Below are 19,329 nucleotides of genomic sequence, written 5' to 3' on the forward strand. Positions count from 1 at the left end.
TAAAGCAGTCAAAGGGTATGAGGAGAAGGAACTGAGTTGGATGGTGGAACAGGTTTGCAGGGCTGAATGGCCAATCCCTACACCTGTAATAAATGTTTCTATTCTAAATGTTTTCAAAATAACTGGCACAAATTCAGCACACAAAAAGCCATCACCTTGAATACACCTTCTGCAGACTAGTGAGATCAAAGTTTAATACTACTTCGTTGCATATTCACAAAGCTGGAATATTTTAAACAAGCGTATACTACCCATTCTCCTGCATCTCCGATCTCAATGTCAGATTTAACTTTTACAAACAACACTGTGTTTACTACATAACTTTCAGTATAATCTTACCTTTAGAACAGCTCCTGAACATATACAGTCTTAAGCTTAGGCAGTAAGTTTTTGTTATTGTTGTCACATCCCAGGAAATGGTTTTAAAATAAGTTGTTGTTATTTTATTAAAAGTAGAATAGCCATTGGAGAGCTTTTGAATACAAAAATATTCAGCTCACGAGCAGACTGACACAGCCTACGCACAACTTCATTAATCATGGATTACACAGATAGGTGATGAATGTATTAACTTCCTGCCTTATCAAGCAGTATTGTCGAATTAATACCAGTAAGTGCCACATCGGGGAGATTGAGTTTTACGAATTCCCATTCACTGGGAATTTGATTAAAACTGTCCCCACTCATTTGACTTAGAATTTGTAGCAGTGTTGGAGAGAGATGTTACAGAATCTGTTTAAACTGAGAAGGACAGTGTTCAAACAGACCATGCCACTGAAATGCCCTTTCTCCAAGCCTTATTAATAAATTATCTAAAGTACTTTGATTTTATGTTTCCTTAATCATTACTATTTAGGATTTTATTTATTATAAGCATTGTTTAATTTCCACATGGTTAAATAAACAATTCAATGATTTTTGAAGATTTAATGTTCCCTAAAACCCAGTGTTGTAGAAAGTCTACTGACATAATGTCTCAGTCACTCAATGAAGTCTTTTTCCTAATAAGGCACCTTCTTAGCTTTCTTAATGCAATCATTGTGGTGAATTTTCAGCTTGAGAATTTGTAGGAAATGAAATTAAATTAGTATTGTTTGAAGATCCATATGAGTGTAGAGTTTTGATTTGTTTCAGAAATACAACTGTGATCTTCAAAGAATTAATGATCAATGATGACAATTTGTAATTATTTGAATTCACGATCCTTAAAATTACATCATCACTACAGAGACTGCGTTATAAAATATTAAGCAATTTGAGCAACGTGAAATTTATAATGGATGAGATCTATAATCTTTCTGCAGTAGTCTTTTTAAAAAAAATCAGACAAACTGAGTTCCATTTTGTGATAGCGCTCATCAGTATGCTCAGGGTGTAGGAATTGCTGCAGTGTTTCCTTTGTATGCTACATGCTTCTATTAGCTGTCAACGTTATACAAAGGATGAGGAAATTACTGTCATAGAGAAATATTAGTAATCCTGCTGAAATTACTGTAGTTATTTTCCCTTGGGGCTTCAACATCTTATGCATAGACATCAGTACGATCTAAGAATGGTGCCTGCATGGATAATTATGTTAGCATTTTTCATTCACAGAGATGGAAAATTGTATCTATCATCCTGTCTTTTTTCAATTTGGTGGTGTTGCAATACCATACACTGAAATTGCAGTGCACCCTGAAAAAAAACATCAAAAGCTGAACATGCTGCAAAAAAAATCAATAAATGTAGAAGATGGACTTTATAATATGTTGAAAGATTCATTTACAACTGTTTTACAATTATATATTAATCTCTTTTTGCAGGGGAATGACCCATTTCGTTGGCCACTGTTTTCCTCTTACCCTTTACCAAAGTGTTACCTCCGAGAACCATTGAAAAAACCTTCTGTCAAACAAGGTCAGATTCCACAAACTAATTCATTAGTTGCTAGTGCCATTTATGCTTTGTAATTTTTAATGTGGTGGCAACAAGTTTAGCTGTTCAGCTAAGGATTGCACAAGACACTCTTTCGTACTTTTGCTAAGCAATATAATTTTCCTGTAATATTGAAGAGTAGAATTAAGTTGTATAGATTGGTGTCAATGGAATAAACATCTTCAGCTCGACCTGCCAACCTTGGGACTTCATTGTTGCAGCATACTTTTGGTTATATAACAGACTACAACAGTGCAACAGTAAAAAAAAAAAAAAAGTCTTCAGCTCACATGCATTGGTACTGAAAGTCTTATCTAGTACGAAAATAATAGTGTTGGTAGGATGTTAAGAATAGCTTATTGTAATATTTATTGTAATAAAACAATATGTTTACAGCAAAATTATGTCTTCAATTAGTCATTCCCATTTCCTTTTGTTCTTATTAGTCAGTCTTTTGATATCCATTATTTATGTCTTTATTACCTTTATATTTCTCATTTGTTTTATATTTGAATTGCAAATATTCATTGGTCTGTGTCTCAATTGTCCTTTCACTACTTTGGGATGCAAAACATACTAAAATACAATTCTTAACATGGTTAACTGAGTGTGGAAGCCTGAACTGATCATAATATTGGACTAATCCTAAAGCAGATAAGTGTTGATGTTAGGTATTGAGCATGAGGGAAGGATTAGCATGCTTTTATACCAATGCATCTTGCTAATTCAAACAACTTTGTTGTTGCTTTTCAAATGAGCAGAAACTCTGTTGGAATAAAGTAGACTTAACACCTTTGTTTATTTTTACCTCTACACATTTGGCTTTATTCAAGTATCCTGTCATTATAGAGTGGGATCATATATAAAAATATTAGCTGCATTTGTCTGAACTTTTTCCACTGCTGTTTAGCAGGAAAGTTTATCAGAACTATGTCAAATTTCAAAAGAACTGTAACACAAGTTTGTATTGTACCATTCAGAATTTAAAAATTAGGATGAGGGTTTCAGTAGCAGATCAGCTGAGACAATGGCAATATCAGGCAATGTTATGGAGTTAGAAATAAATGGAATTTAAGATCTTTGGTTACATGCTGATCTCAAGAACAAGTATAATGCCAAGTCTGTAAGCCATTTGGTTCAGTCTCGGTCAGTTTTAGAGTTTTGGGACCATACTTAGCAAAATATCTGGACTGAACCACAATATAACAATGGACCAAATCTCTTCAATTGGAATACTTCCAAGTTAGATTACGTGAGTAATTGCATTTTGATTTTGTGATCATACTTTCCTAATATATACAGTCAATCATTTGTAAGGAATTTTCAGATAGTTGGTTAAATTTATTTAGCAGCAGTGTAGATATGATTCAGTTAATTAGATAAAAAGAAAAGACCTGTGACAATTGAGGATGGTACATGAGTGGAGAGGCAGGAGATTGGCAGTGTGTTGATCTCAAAGTTGTAAAGACAGCATCCTGCTGTCTAGATGAAGTGCTAGTGAATTCCTTCCCTGGGTCTTCCTCCTCTTCTGGTCCATCTTCATCTGAAGAAAGCAACTGCTTCTTGAGTACGACTACCAGACAAGGACTACCCTCTAACTCTGAGCACTTGTTGTTATACCTTATTTTGGCAGCTGACAACACAATGATGATTCATTACTTGTCTAAACCATTTTTAACTAATGAACATGGGACAGCCTTCTCACCACAGATGGAACAAGGATTACAACAGCTGATATGAGAGCAGTTTATCCAATCTAAACCTGTCATAATCTTGTACACCCATCACATCTCTTCTTAATCACATTCATTCCAAGAAAATTAACCCCGCTTTCTCCAGCTTAACCTTATAGTTTAAATCCCTTATCTTAGAGCCATTCCATTAAATCACCTCTACATCTTGTCTAGAGCCTCATTTCCTACATAAAATTGATGATCATATTTGGATGAAGTACTCTAGTTGTGACTTAACACAGCTGTTTAAAGATTTACCAGAACTTTCTTGCTTCTATACTCAATTCAAAGGTTCCATAAGTGTTTCTAATGACTATTGCATTACTATTTTAAACCCACACAAAAATGTTCAAGTTTCATTCATGACAGGTTCATTGGTTAGTTTGTTTTCTGTGCACTAGTCTTCAGAAAGGATATGAAAGCATTAGACAGGGTATAGAAAAGTATCGTGAGAATGTTGGGGATGAGCAATTTCAGTTACATGGATTTGTGAAGCTGGGACTGTTCCAACTTGAGAGAAGATGATTATGAGAAGATTTGATAGAGGTATTCAGAATAATGAGAAGTCTAAGTGGAGTAGATGGACAGTCCTGTTCCGATATATGGGAGGGGTCAGATTTTAGGCATTTGACAAATGAAGCACTGGCAGAAACTCAAAAGTTCTTTTTCATATTTCATCCTGCCTCTTTTAGGAAATACCTCATTTTCCCAGCATAAGCTAAATCCAAAATGGAAACATATTTGCAATATCAAATTACAAAACTGCGTGTATTTTAATAGTTTTTTATAGCAAGATAATAGATGACATACCTTCCAGTAAATCAAATTTGTATCAGAAATAGGAACTTGAAAACATCCATATTGATAATTGTTGTACTTAATAATGTTCTCCTCTTCTGCACAGCAGTAAGTCCAGTGTGCATGTTGCATTTAAATTAGTTTGAGAAAAATTGTTTAGACCAAATGTAAAATCATACAACATGCCTTTTTTTAAAATTTATTGATGGGTCATTTTTCCTTGTATTTTTATATAACTTTTAATCTGAAAACCTTTTAAGTGCTGAACCCCAAACCAGTTTAATCATGATTAAGAAGTCATTGGTCCTAAATTTAACGTAAGGAATTGTATTACCATCATTAACAGCTAATATTTCACATTGAAAATATCTTCATAACTGATTTGGAAAGAATAAAGAGGCATAAAGATCATTCTGTTCAAAATTCTGTTCAAACGTTAAGTGAAGACACTATTTTTCCCCTCATGTGCACCTAATAGATCCCATAGGTGAATTTACACAAGGGCAGAGGAGTTCTTCCAGGTATCCTGGTCAATATTGGTCACTGAACTAACGTCACCAAGAAAAGGCATCATCATTTTCTCATCACTACTTGTGAGATCCTGTTGTGCATAAATTAGAAACTATACTTCAAATGTATTTGATTGTAATACATGTTGTGAATTCATGAGTGTGAAAAGTACTGTATAAGTGCAAGTATTTATCTTTGTGTATTAAATAACGTTGTGAGATGTTAATAATAACTGATATTCTTATTTAGATAATGAACTTAGCAAGTTGTTGAAAAATTTGGAGATGCAAACAGACTGGCTGGAAAGCTGTAAAAAGCAGTTCTGTAGAATCATGAAATCCAAACCTGACATTCTCAAGGGAAGCAGTAAGTAAACATTTCTGTAAAACTACAAACATTTGTAATTTTATGTAGTGACTAGCCTTATTATTTAAACACAAAATATATGTAAATCATCAATAATTTCAAAGGGAACTTTGCAATATCATCTTCAGGTTTAAGTTTTATTTTTTACAACAATCCTTTAGTCAATTTCTTTGTGTTTAAAAAGTAGTCACTTTTTGGTTTATAAATTTAATGTATGGCAGTGTTTTCCCTTTTAAATTAAAACTGTGCTCAGATTGATCAGTTTTGTTTTAATCACATTCAAACCATTTGGTTTAAATTATGCCATTAGCTTCCTGCATTCCACATTCAAAGATAAACTAAACTGAATTCAAGACTTTGGCAAGACTAAAAGTCCTAAAGTAACAAATCCACAAGAATAAATAATATTATCACATTTTTAAAACTCTCGTATTAAATTTTTGCAGCACTGACAGCCATCATGTAGTTCATGAATATTGAGAGATTCTACTGGTTTAGAATGCATCTTTTTTTTAAACTACAATGAAAAACTATTATTACAACAGAAAGATCTTTGTGACCATTTCAGTTGCTTTCGAGAAGACCATGGAGTCCTACCAGGACTCAGCAATAAATTGTATATTTTCTGATTGAATAAAGCTGGGAGTGCAAAATAAAAGCAAAATACTGAGGATGCTGAAAATCTGAAACAAGTTCAAAATACTGAAGAAACAGATCTGGTAGTATCTGTGGAAAGAGAAACATATTTAATGTTTTGAGCCTAATATGACTCTTCATTAGAATCTATACTCATTTAAGTCTGTTTCTCTTTCCACGGATGCTGCCTGGCCTGCTGAATTTCTCCAAAATTCTGTTTCTTTAATCTATCTGTACAATTCAGCAACTTAGTAAATCTCCAGCTATCGTGCTTCCCCATAAACCTCTCTAGCTGAAGTCTTCAACTTGAAATCATGCCAAATGTAAACTGATTCCCAATGCTTTGCTATCTTCCTTGCTGCCCAGTATAAAACAATCCGTGATTTCAGGAATCAGTGCTGAATTATGATTTTTTAGTAACCTAGTCAAAAGAAAAGTAGGACCATCCCTTTGGACTGATCACAAGGTCTTATTCACATTATGGTCAAGCATAACAGCTAAATATTTCTGTCCATCATCCTCATAAAACAATCTGACAAGGATTTCCCATCAGTGGTGCGGTATGGATTTCTGTCAAAAACATATAACCCAGAGATTTACGGAAGTGAGGGACATACTCTGAGGGACCCTGCAATTACTATCCCATCCTAGATTCTCCCATCTCCCACTCCCACAGCACAAAGAAGATTTCTTCTGAAATTTATGAATCTAGATTTTCTAATTGTGCTTTTAGTCCTCTTTACAGCTTTTCAGTATATTGAAAAATTTATTGTATAGTCTTCCTCTTAACTACTTGAAAGTTACATATTCAGTGCATGAGAGACTTGTGCAAAAGTATGATATTTGGGCAAGCTAATTACACATAACTAATAAGTCGAATAGGTTGTATAAAGTGTGTTAATGTATGAGCACTTGCACAATTGGTTCAAAATTGGCAATCCTACTCAAACGTGCAGGTCAAGCAGCATCCAAGGAGCATGAGGCTTATTCCTGATGAAGGGCTTATACCCAAAATGCTGATTCTCCTGCTCTTTGGATGCTGCCTGACCTACTGTGCTTTTCCAGCACCACACTCCAGCATCTGCAGCCCTCACTTTCTCCCAATCCTACTCCACCTATAAGACTGGCTTTTGGAAAAATTGGTACTGGGACAATGAGATGTTTTTCTGAGGTTTGAGCCAAAACATATTAAAGCATTATCAGGCTCATGCTGTATGTAACTTGGGAGTACCCAGTTGTGAGTGGATAAGGCATAGAAAAGGATATTCAATTTCGAAGAACTTAATTAAGAAGAAGGATGAGAATTTCAATTAGAACTGACAGTGACTTATAAAACAATTTGCAACCTCTACTTGAATTAAGAATAAAAATCAATTTGCATGAGACAATGATTTCAATTTGAGTTTGGAAAATAGAAAGATTTGGAATTAATGTAAGAATTAAGAAAAATAATTTAAGAACTTTGATCTATTAGTTTAGATTGGGAACTGAGTACAATATTTTCCTCAAGTATTAACAAATGTGAATTATCTTTACCAAATACCTGGAGCATTGTAAAGGAAAAACTGGAATGCAAATATATTTTCTTCAATGTGACTAGAATGGATCTACTTAAAAAAGAAAGTAACCTGTTGACTACTGACAGGCTTTTTATTTTGCAAAATAAGCCAAGTGTTCTGATGAGATAAACAGTTAAAAGACTGAAAGTTCAAGTCTCACTCGAGAAATTTGAACATTATTGTCTGGCTGAAACTCCAATGCAGTACAAAGGAGGTATTGCACTATCTAAGGGGCTGTTTTTCAAATGAGACATCAAACAGAGGCCCAACCTGTCTCTGAGGTACTATTTTGTAGAACAGAAGAGTAGTTACTCCCAATGACCTGGTCAATGTTTGTTCTTCACGAAAACCAGATTATCTGGCCATTACTTCATAGCAGTTTTCTGTGTTTTGAGATGCCTAATGGTTGTGAGATTAGTGAGGAAATGCTGCATCCATGAGAGGTGTCATTTTTGGAACGTGACATTAATCCAAGGTCATGTTTGCCTCCTTAGGGTGGATGTAACAGATTACATGTCACAATACCTAGAAGAATAGTTATTCTCAGTGTTTTAGCCAATATGTGTCCCTCAATCAATATTATAGAAATAGAGTACTTGTTAAGAATTAAATTGTTGCAATCGTGCTGTAAGGAATTTGACAAGTTTCCCCTGCCATGTTGGTGACTACACTCTAAAGTACTTAATTGACTGTGAAGTGCTGAGGATATTCTGAGACAGTGAAAATCAGTACATAAAAGATTTCTTTTGAGGCCTTGATTTTGGCATTAACATGTGAATCCTAACTTCTGAATAACGAAAGGATAAGATGAAAAGAAAATAAGACCCTGACAAAGTCCAAACCATTTTAGCGTTCATTAGCAGAGGGATTGAATTCAAGAGTCATGAAGTGATGTTGCAGCTGTACAGGACTTTGGTTAGGCCACATTTGGAGTACTGTGTGCAGTTCTGGTCGCCTCACTTTAGGAAAGATGTGGAAGCTTTGGAGAGGGTGCAGAGAAATTTTACCAGGATGTTGCCTGGAATGGAGAATAAGTCGTACGAGGATAGGTTGAGAGTTCTCGGCCTTTTCTCGTTGGAACGGCGAAGGATGAGGGGTGACTTGATCGAGGTTTATAAGATGATCAGAGGAATAGGTAGAGTAGACAGTCAGAAACTTTTTCCCCGGGTGCAACAGAGTGTTACAAGGGGACATAAATTTAAGGTGAAGGGTGGAAGGTATAGGGGAGATGTCAGGGGTGGGTTCTTTACCCAGAGAGTGGTGGGGGCATGGAATGCGCTGCCTGTGGGAATGGCAGAGTCAGAATCATTGGTGACCTGTAAGCGGCAATTGGATAGGTACATGGATGGGTGCTTAAGCGAGGACAAATACTCGGCACAACATCGTGGGTCGAAGGGCCTGTTCTGTGCTGTATTGTTCTATGTTCTATTTTGATACCAATTCATCGAAGCTCCAGTATGTCTAAAGGTAGCTCCTGAATGCCGCTCCTCAATATCATTCCGTCCCATGGTCACTGTGAACAAGAAAAAACATTAACCTTAAATTTTTAGTATTAATAATGAATAACTGATTCTACAGAGTTTTTTGGTTAAAGTACAATTCCTTCAAATAGCAAAATGAAACTTATTTTTTAATTCATTTTCTTTCCTCACTGTTTTAATTGTTTTACACACTTTAATTTGTTCTGGTTCTATTGAGTAATTTTCTGGCACTACTCTAACCAATTGAATACCAAAAGACGTTATTCATCCTTTTTCTTTTCCAATACTAAATTAATTAAATCTCACTGTACAAATATTTTTAAATTTCATGCAAAAAGAAACTCTGGTATGTGAGCCAGAATTTTTTTTATGAATAGCAAGCATTGTTTTGTTGTCCAGGAATATTTTATTTATTTCCTCAAATTTTTAGTACTTGCAGAATTACTGGAAAAGTTTGTGGGTCATTTCACTGATAATCCATCAGATTGTTTCTTCAGACCATATGAAGGTGAGTTGTTTTCATTTGACAGCTAAGAGATTAAATACAGCATTACCCAAAATTGATGCACTTGCTTTAAAAGAATACGTAAAAATTGAAATGCTAATTGTGCTCATATGGATTTTTTTTCTCTAACACAACTTGTTGCAAAATATTTTCCCAGAATTCTGTTCGAGTAGTAATAAGGCACTCATTTCAATGCGGAAATTTTTAAACTACAGATCTCAAAAGTGTTATTCATAATGTAATTGAAATCACAGTTCATAAGTTGATGGTTTAAGTAATTGTTCAACAGATAATTAAAATATGCTTCACTCTGAGAAGAATCTGATTGTTCAGAAGGCTTTCTGAAATCAATCTTTTTCATCCTAAGCGGTCTTATTATAAATAATTGGATTAATTTTGAAGTAATTACACTTCTGGAAAATGGAGCATCCAGAGTGTCCCTGTGGAGTATTTGCTGAGGAAACATTCTTTTCGAATACTCAGAGTATTTTTCTGCAAAGGAGGTTGTTACAGCAAAATAGGGTCCTGTTTCAGTGAGAGTTTGCGAACGTGGTGCTTGTACCCTTGGTTGGTCAGAATATAGAATGGTATTAAATGGTTTGAATTTTGAAATGGTTGATCTAATCAAAATTTTGGTACATGTTTGTTTTTACTTATGCAGTTGTCGAGACTTGCTGAAGCAACTGAATAGACTAGTGAGAGATTACTCAAAATTTCCTCCATGTTTGCAAGATGCATTCATTTTATTGAGTGAGTGGCCAAATATTATTAGTATTGTTTCAAGAAAAACAATACAAAGTTATTATGCTCATTGTTCAGGAAATACTTAACCAAAATTGTGAGGTAATCAATTCAGACCAATTGTCAAACCCTGTAATAGAAAGTAAGGACTGCAGGTGCTGGAGATCAGAGTCAAGTATGTGGAACTGAAAAGCACAGCAGGTCAGGCACCATTCGAGGAGCAGGAGAATCACGTTTCGGGCATAAGCCTTTCATTTCCTCAATGAATAAAGGAAAAAGCTGAGATGATATATGATTCCATGTGAACATTACCAGCTTAACCTATGCAGTTCTTGTGCTGTGCCTGCAAATCTGAGGCATAGTTACCATCTGAGCTTGTCTTCCCTTGAAAGTAATTGACTTCTTTTATACATGTAACATTGGTACTGATGATGCCACACCAGTCACAACCTAATAGTTCTAGGTTACGTCTCCAGATGAACATTAAGCAAGCAGGAATTTGCGCTAACAACATTTAGTGGAGGAGAAAAATCAGTCACAAACACCACCACCCACAAATTTAGCTTCTCCGTTGGCATCTAGATTTTGATTTTTCTCTAGCCCAAGTGTCTTATTCTCTTTTATGAGAATTTACGTCCCTTGGCTTTTCTCCAGCTCATGTGTGTTCAGTCTCTGACCTTGGACTAAAACTACTAAAATCCTTACCAGGTTCCCAGCTTCCTTTCCTCTGTTTTGCTATGTGCATTGTAACAATGACTGCACGTCAATAGTATTTTTGTAGCTATGAAGCATTTGGGTTAAATGGTGATTGTGAAGGAAACTTTATAACTACAAGTAAATCTGTCAGTCTTGTCATCTCAACTCCCCACCTTCACTATTGATGGACTCATCCCAATCATTTCTCAATTAATCTCCCTGCAGCTATCATCACAACTCAAATCTAGGAGCTACAAGGTTCAGCAAAAATGGTTGATTGCCAGATCTGCCTAATCGCTTCAAAGAATATTGATGGTCCATGAACATTGTGTCAATTAGGAAAACGAAAATCATTTTAAGCTCCATCATTGATTAGAGGTGTGAAGAGCTCTTGTATTTTTCAAAATAAAGACTATTCTTTCAAAATGGAGACACTATTCCCTCCATCGCCTCCAATTTTATAGCTTCTACCCTCAATTTTGTAATAGTATGTATAAACTCCCTTCAGCGTGCAAAGGATTTATTTTCAAGATGCATTTCAGCATCTCTGAGAAGCTAAACCATACAGATCGACGGTCAGGATTCTGTTGAGTTAATCTTGTGTTGGCAGCATGGGTATTACAGCTGGCCAAAGTGGGGGGAACCACTGAATGCTTTTCCTCAACCGCTGCAGGCAATAGCCTCTTTGCCTTCTGCTGGCAGCTTTCTGATGATTGTTGTAAAAACTCTCAGATGAACAAGTGATCACTTACACAAAAATTCAGAGGCAACTGGTGATTTGCAAAAAATGTAATGCCAGAAGGATTCAGTGCCATTATGAAAAGGAGAGAGAAAAATACTGGAAAGAAGGAACATAAATTAACATTTTCAGCATGGACAAAACTGTACATGGTCTTGCAGAATGACCCATAGAAGTTTTGGCCCTACGATGCTCTGCCTTGGATTGTGCCTTGGGCAATTGCTGTGCAGGTTGTGTCGGCTGATTGTTTATAACGAAGGCTTGTCTCAGTTTTGGGTGGATGTATGATTGCTGTCATTGAGAGATAATTACAGCTGCCACTGCCACTCATCCAGGATTATTCTTCAGTAATCCTAGTAATCTGGAGAAACATCCGTGGACTGCTGGGATACATTGAAGACTCCTTTGACAACTGGTATTTGTGAACATGAACGTGGCAGCCGTCTGTGTTTGAATGGCAACAACCTGAGCTTGTGCACATGAAACCTGAACCTCCGCAGCAATACAGAATTTGGGTGGCTTTCGCAGTGAAAGCTGAATTATCAGGCTCTATGTTATACATTAATAGCATTCACCATCACAGTCACAGTGGAAGTGATAGGCTTCACTCTGCGTAAGTTGGCGTTAGTATTGGAGTCATCTCCACTTCTTGATTGCAGGCTTTCTGGCAAGTCTGACAGTCTGAGGTATTTTTGGATACCCATTAACTTTTCTCTGTAGGCTATGGTGTTGAAGTGCTAATTTGAATATTCTGCAGCAGAATCGGTGTGTGATTTCACACTGAGAAGCTGGTGCCTGTGCTCCCCTTGTCCCTGCCCTAGTTGCTACTTTTTTCATTCCAGCTGTGGGTGCCGTTGACTAGGCCAGCATTTATTTTCCATCTTATACCTGGCTTCTCCCCATGTGTAGAGCTCACTTCTGTGATCTTTTAAAGGACACAGTCCAATTGCCTGAGCTAATGACTGTGGCTGTAAAAGCAATAATGGCATTATGATTTCAAAAACTGTTTTTTGGGCCCAGTTCAACTTCGCATCCCAGCAATGTATGGATTAGTCATGATCATAATGAATGGCAGACCGTGTTCATGGCTTACTCCTATTTTCTATATTTCTGTGATTTACAATTATATTGCCTTATTTAAACCTCATTTTATTCTAATGTGTACAGTTTTGTACTGTTGCTGAGGGAAGAATATACTTGTTTTAAAAGGAAATTAAGGTGACTGTGGGGTGTGCTCTCTTTTCTAGTTTAATACTTGTTTTCAGTATCATTTATTTCTCTTATAGGATTTTATCTATTTTTGCATTTTTTTTAAACTCTAGAATGTGTAATTGGTTTAAGGATTCCTCCCCAGTTGCTGCTTGTCTGTATTATAATATGAAAATCTGTATTAAAGTGATCCTCCTCCTGGACATTGCTCACATTCGTGTGGCTTCTTCCTCCACAGAAGAGACATTTAAAAATGGTGGTGGTCATGTTTTTTTTTTTTGCTCTCTTTTTCACGCCTTAGGCTTTTGAACTTCTCCTTTCGTGACTTACAAACCGAATTTTCGATGGAGCATTGTTTTTCCTTTGAACAGGATCTGATTTTATTTCCTAAGTTTTATTAGCCTTATCATTATCTCCAGAGTTGAATCATTCCGTGTCTGCAAAAGGTCTAATAAAATCTCATCCGTAGCTCGATTGTAATCCACTTCAACCCTTCATTAATAAAATTCTCTGCCAGCCAATAGACATAATTAATAAATAGATTCATGCTTTCACCTGGCCTTTGCTTTTGTTGGTTAAGCTTTGCTTATTCATTTCCAACAAATGCTAAAATAGGAATTAAAACAACTGTGGTACGTCGTCTTGTGAAATTGTGGTTCCATTAGTGCTCTATTTTGTTAATGCATCTTTGCCAAGGTTTTCCACAGCATAAAGTAATGTATCTGTATTGCATTGGCTTTTCTTATAAAAACATTACCTGGTGAACCTTTTCTTCCAGTGTTTTTGGCCTGGTGTCCCTTGATTGTTTCTAGGAGTGGTTAACCTGATTCCATGCTGCTTCTGAGCCCTAGAACTATTTCTGTGTTCACCTGAGTATGTCACACTGCTGGTAGCTGTGGATCTTTGCTCATTGCAATCTGGTTTTTGTGATTCTTCTCTAACTTGCCACCGATGCTCCCACATTGTTCCTGACAGCTTGCTGAGGCTTCAAAAAATAGCTTCAGGTTTTCCTTAATATCCTTAACTTTGTGGTATCTACAATTGCTGGTTTTCTCTCTTATTTCTGCCATTTTCATTGCCACAATATTTTGTTTGGTATTCCAGATTGGGACTGTTTTGTCTCCCAAACAAATACTACTTGAATTTGTCGTCTTTTTAATGCAAAAAGTCTATGTGCAACTAGATATTTGCAGACATTTGCTTCAGTCAAAACTTCTGCTCTACATCTCTGTACTGTCTCATGTGACTCTAAGATCAACATTACATAATCATCACAGTCATCATTTCATGATTCTAATGTTAACCCTGTTATTCTACACTGGAGACCTGGCAATAATTAGGACATCATCTTCCAATGCAAGGATTAAGACGTTATTAGGAAACTGATTTGAAATTTTCACAAAAGCAAAAATACCGTGAATGCTAAAATAAAAACAGAAAATGTTGGAGAAATTTAGAGGTTTTGTAGCATCTGTGGAGAGACAAATAGTTCATGTTTCAAGACCTTTTGAGCATTTTCTGTTTTTATAGAAATTTCCATACTTACTACTTTTACTGCTAACAGCAGTTCACCTCCAAAATAAACTTGGGGGATAGAGTTGCAGTAGGTGTAAGTATTTCAATGTCCAAATAGCTTAATTACTGTTAAATAACTGTGTCACTATTAAGCAAAATTCACTTCCTTTTCTTGCTGGAATTTTGTTCATGTTTGCAAAATGACTTTTGTAAACAAATAACCTCAAGTGGCTTTAATAGGGAAGCTTTTTGTATGTTCCTTGATCTATAAGGCAAGAATTGAAAATGCAATAAAAAGAAAGGCCAACTTCCTTCTAAGAATAACAATTTAATCTCCTTTGCAAACTTATAAAATCAGATTTAATTGGCTCAAATTAATTTTTTCAATTCAAAGCCAGCAGGAAAAATGTTCAAGTTCCAATAATCAACACTAAATTAACTCCCATTTCTGTTCATTAATTTTAATCGCAGGATGTGAAATTCACAAGGAAAAAAATAACTTATTTGATGCGAGGACAATATTGAGACTCTAATGTTTGTGTGTTGATAGGTTTTAAGGCCAGGAAGTGACACTCATGGGTTGGAATTTAATGGAGTCTGCAAGAGCAGGCATATTGACAGCAAGCTGAGAGAATTGCTCTCTTCCAATGCCCAGGATTGGGAAAACTTAGCAGTGGAATTGGGATAATGGGTGAGAAGGGACCAAAATGAAATTGCACCCACTGATGGCACTGTGTCAGTTAAGTTCATTAATGAGCAACTTAAATATCCCATTGGCTGCTCTTCATCAAGAAGCTATCCCAACATATTCCCCTCTCTTTTACTGGCTGTCCTTGTGAGCTATCCACCCCAGTAAAATTCTCTTCAGTGATGTAGGAATAAGGCATTTTGACCTTTTTGATCTTGTTCTTTTTCAATTAGATCATGGTTAATCTCTCTTTCAGCTTCATTTGTCCATTTTTGCTTTATTTCCCGTAATACCTTTACTTGGAACAATGCATGTATGTTTTCCAATTTATTTAATTTCAGCAGGGTTTTGTGGGAGAAGAGGTGCTATCTGATTCACCCCTGAAGGATTAACTATAGTTTAAGTTTATGAAGCCCTGTTTTAGACTCCCCATCAGAAGACAGTTTCTCTCTTTCCACGCTATGAAATTCAGTAAATCTTCTTAAATATTTCAATTAGATCACTTGTTAAATAGAGGAATTATACACTGGATCCTAAATCAAACAGTTTTAATCTCTAACCAGATATAAGAACTCCAATCCAGGCACATCCAGTTGAGAATAGTGGATTTTAATAAAAACCACTTATAAGAGGAAGAGGTTCCACAAATATCCTCATCTTCAATGATGGGGATGGCCAACACATCAGTGCAAAAGACAAAACTGAAATATGTGCAACCATCTTCATCCAGAAATGATGAATAGGTTATCTATCTTGGTTTCCTACTGAAGTCCCCAGTATCTCAAATAAACATCTTCAGCAAATTCAATTTACTCTGTCATATCAAGAAATGGTTGAAGACACTAGATACTGCAAAGACTATGGGTCCTAAAGAAATCCATAGTTTAGGTTGCTCTCCTTTTTTTTTGATTATCTGCTTCTGTACTCCCTCTATCTAACATTGTTTTCTACTGGACAAGCAACCTTACAACTGTCAAAAGGTTTCTATTTCTATCTAAATTGAACCTCCTGTATTTTGTGCTCCAAAGCGAGCAATGTGCCCTATCCAAACTGTTGCATTACAGCTACAATACGAGCATCTACCCAATAACATGGCAATTTGCCCAGTTGTGTTTGTCTACAAAAAGTAGAACAAATCCACCCTATTACTCTACTCTTAGTTATCAGACGTTGTGGTAGGCAAAACAGTAATTGGAGATGTAGACAATTCATTAAAAGTGGCAGGACAGGTAGAGAGAGCTGTTAATAAAATATACAATATTCCAGACTTCAAAGGGGCAGAAAATACAAGAGCTGGGAAGTAATGCTGATCTTATATAAGATACTGGTTAAATGTCAGCTGGACTATTGTATATAGTTCTGGGCCCCACACGATATGTAGGAAGGATGTGATTGCATTGATGAAAGTGCAGAAGGGCTTTACAAGAAGTGTCTCATCCCTGAAACCTATTTGTTATAAGGAAAGCTTGGAGGCATTGGGATTGCTTTCCTCATAGAGGCGAAGGCTAAGATGATAATTGACAAAAGTTTTGAAAATGATGAGGGGTCTGAACAGAGTTGAGGGGGAGAACGGCTTCCATACATAAATGGATTTGAAACCAAAGGGTCCTGCATCGAAGCCTTCTGCAAAAGTAAAAGAAGCAAAGTGAGGGGCAAAAAAAGAGTTCTCGTAGCAAGTACTTAAGGGATAGAATGCATTCTCTGGAGATGTATTGCAGGTAGGGTTCAATTAAGGCATTCAAGAGGGTAACAAGTTAAAATGCTCAGAGAGCCAGTGCGGATATAATGGGCCAAAAGGCTGTCTCCTGACACTGTGATTCAGTGTGAGGCCATCAGAAAATGCAATCTTGAAAACACGGAGTTGTAAAGTCCAGTTCTAAGTATGTATTCTTCCTTACTCTGTGCACAGAATACTGTCTTGTGGTTAAAATAATGTCCTTATTGGGCAAAATAAATGTTTCATCATATCTGGTAACATCTGAGATCAAAGCACTGGCATTGAATAGAAAACATGATATTCAAGATGATGTATGAAAAGTATTTCCTCATGCTCTGGTTACTGATGTCAAATGCTAGACAGACCATAGACTTGTTTGCTTATTACCAGTGATTCAAAAAGACCTCAACATGAACTGTCAGCCAAGCAGATGGATATGGAGAATTTTTGAGGTCTTAGACCTGTCAACAACTTCATGTGTGAGGAATCTCAAGAATAAATCATATAGAAAGTAAAGGAACTTGTTGTTACACCATCAAGCTATATCCAAAATGTCATGCAATCAGTGAAATTCATTATTACTAATATATGCCAAATATTCCTCAGATATTACACTCTTATGAAACCAGTTCTTTTTTTGTTAATGTTCAGCGATCAGTTGCTCATAAACAATCCCTCTTGTGTTCTTGCTCCAAGACTAAATCCTGACTGTTTTGTGAATAAATGCTGGCCCAGCTAGCAATGCCTACATGCCATGAATGATTAAAACAAAAAATTCTGCTTCAAGTGTATTATTCTTTCATTCAAGTGATGCCTTAATAAGCTTCTAGTTCTAAAATAGTAACCCACCATTATTTTAGGTTTCATGATGAATACTTAAGTCACTTAGAATGTATCAGTTGGTCGATATTTGTGATTTTTGAGAAGATTTGCAGTTCAGGATGAGATTCAAGTTGTAAGTTTGCTTGCTGAGCTGGAAGGTTTGTTTTCAGACTTTTCACTACCATGCTAGGTAACTTCATCAGTGAGCCTCCAGTGAAGCGTTGGTGTTCTGTCCCACTTTCTATTTGTGTGTTTTGATCTTGTAAGGTGGGTGATATCACTTCCAGTTCTTTTTCACATATGTTCGTAAATGGGGTCCAAATCGATGTGTTTATTGATGGAGTTCCAGTTTGAATGCCAGGCCTCTAGGAATTCCTGTGCATGTCTCTGTTTAGCCTGTCCTAGGGTGGATGTGTTGTCCCAGTCGAAGTGGTGATCTCCTTCACCTGTATGTAAGGATACTAGTGATAGTAGGGCATGTCTTTTTGTGGCTAGTTGTGTGTGTTGCTTTCCTGGAAATGCTGGTCTACAGTTCTCCATTACCTCTTCATTCCACTGTGACATCTAGGAAGGGGAGTCTGTTGTTGTTCTCCTCTTTTGTCAAATTTATGTCATAAGGATGTTGTTGATGTTTCAGGTTTCCTCTAATTTGGTCTATTTTGTGATGGCAAAGGTGTCATCTACGTATCAGACCCAGAGTTTGGGTTGATCGTGGGGAGGGCTGTTCGTTCAAGTCTCTGCATTACTGTTTCTGCTAAGAAGCCTGATATTAATAATCACATGGGTGTTCCATTGATTTTGTTTGTTGGTCTTGTCATTGAAGGTGAAGTAGGTAGATGTCACAGTGGAACGAACAGTTAATGGAACACCGCAGTCCAGCATCTACAGGAAAGCAACATACACAGACCAGATACTTAACTACAGAAGCACTCATCCCAACACCCACAAACTGAGCTGCATCAGGACATTATTTAAATGGGCCACAACGCACTGCAGCACCCAGGAACTATGAGTGGCAGAAGAAAAATACCTATATAGTGTATTCAAGAACAATGGGTACCCTATAGATACAGTCTGCTGATACTTAAACAACAAACTGAAGCAAGTAGACACAACACGCCCTGAAACCCTAGCCTACACTACCATATATCAAAGTAATCTCAGAAATAACAACTAGACTATTCCAACCCCTTGGCATCATGGTAGCCCACAACTACCAACACACTGAAACATCTACTGATGAAACTATACCAACAGCCAGCATAACTAATGTCATTTACAAAATACCCTGCAAGGACTATAACAAACACTACTTTGGACAGACAGGCAGAAAACTAGCCACAAGAATGCAGGAATACCAACTAGCCACCAAAAGACATGACCCACTATCACTAGTATCTTTACAAACAGATAAAGGAGGTCACCACTTCGACTGGGGCAACGCATCCATCCTAGGACAGGCTAAACAGAGACATGCATGGGAATTCGTAGAGGCCTGGAATTTCATCGATAAACACATCAATTTGGACCCCATTTACGAACATATGTGAAAAAGAACTGGAAATGATATCACTCATCTTAACAGACCAAGACACACACACAAAGCGGAATAGAACACCAGCGCTTCACTGGAGGCACCTGAAGAAGTTTCCTAGCATAATAACGAAAAGTCTGAAAACAAACTTTCCAGCTCAGCG

General features: G+C 36.5%; 1 protein-coding gene across 5 annotated transcripts in view; it reads left to right on the top strand.

Moving 5' to 3' along the window:
• Window positions 1-19,329, top strand: part of tbc1d32 (TBC1 domain family, member 32) — a 251,277-nt gene that overhangs the window by 166,516 nt on the left and 65,432 nt on the right. For 3 of the 5 annotated variants that reach the window (XM_043684307.1, XM_043684303.1, XM_043684315.1), the window contains exons 26-28: window positions 1,806-1,899; window positions 5,208-5,324; window positions 9,431-9,508. In XM_043684307.1, the coding sequence (XP_043540242.1) occupies window positions 1,806-1,899; window positions 5,208-5,324; window positions 9,431-9,508 (289 nt within the window). Of the gene's footprint in view, window positions 1-1,805; window positions 1,900-5,207; window positions 5,325-9,430; window positions 9,509-11,167; window positions 12,281-19,329 lie in introns of those variants that run through there. The other 2 variants (XM_043684318.1, XM_043684311.1) reach the window with 2 other exon arrangements.

The sequence above is a fragment of the Chiloscyllium plagiosum genome, chromosome 3, assembly GCF_004010195.1.
Source record: "Chiloscyllium plagiosum isolate BGI_BamShark_2017 chromosome 3, ASM401019v2, whole genome shotgun sequence".
Taxonomy (NCBI): domain Eukaryota; kingdom Metazoa; phylum Chordata; class Chondrichthyes; order Orectolobiformes; family Hemiscylliidae; genus Chiloscyllium; species Chiloscyllium plagiosum.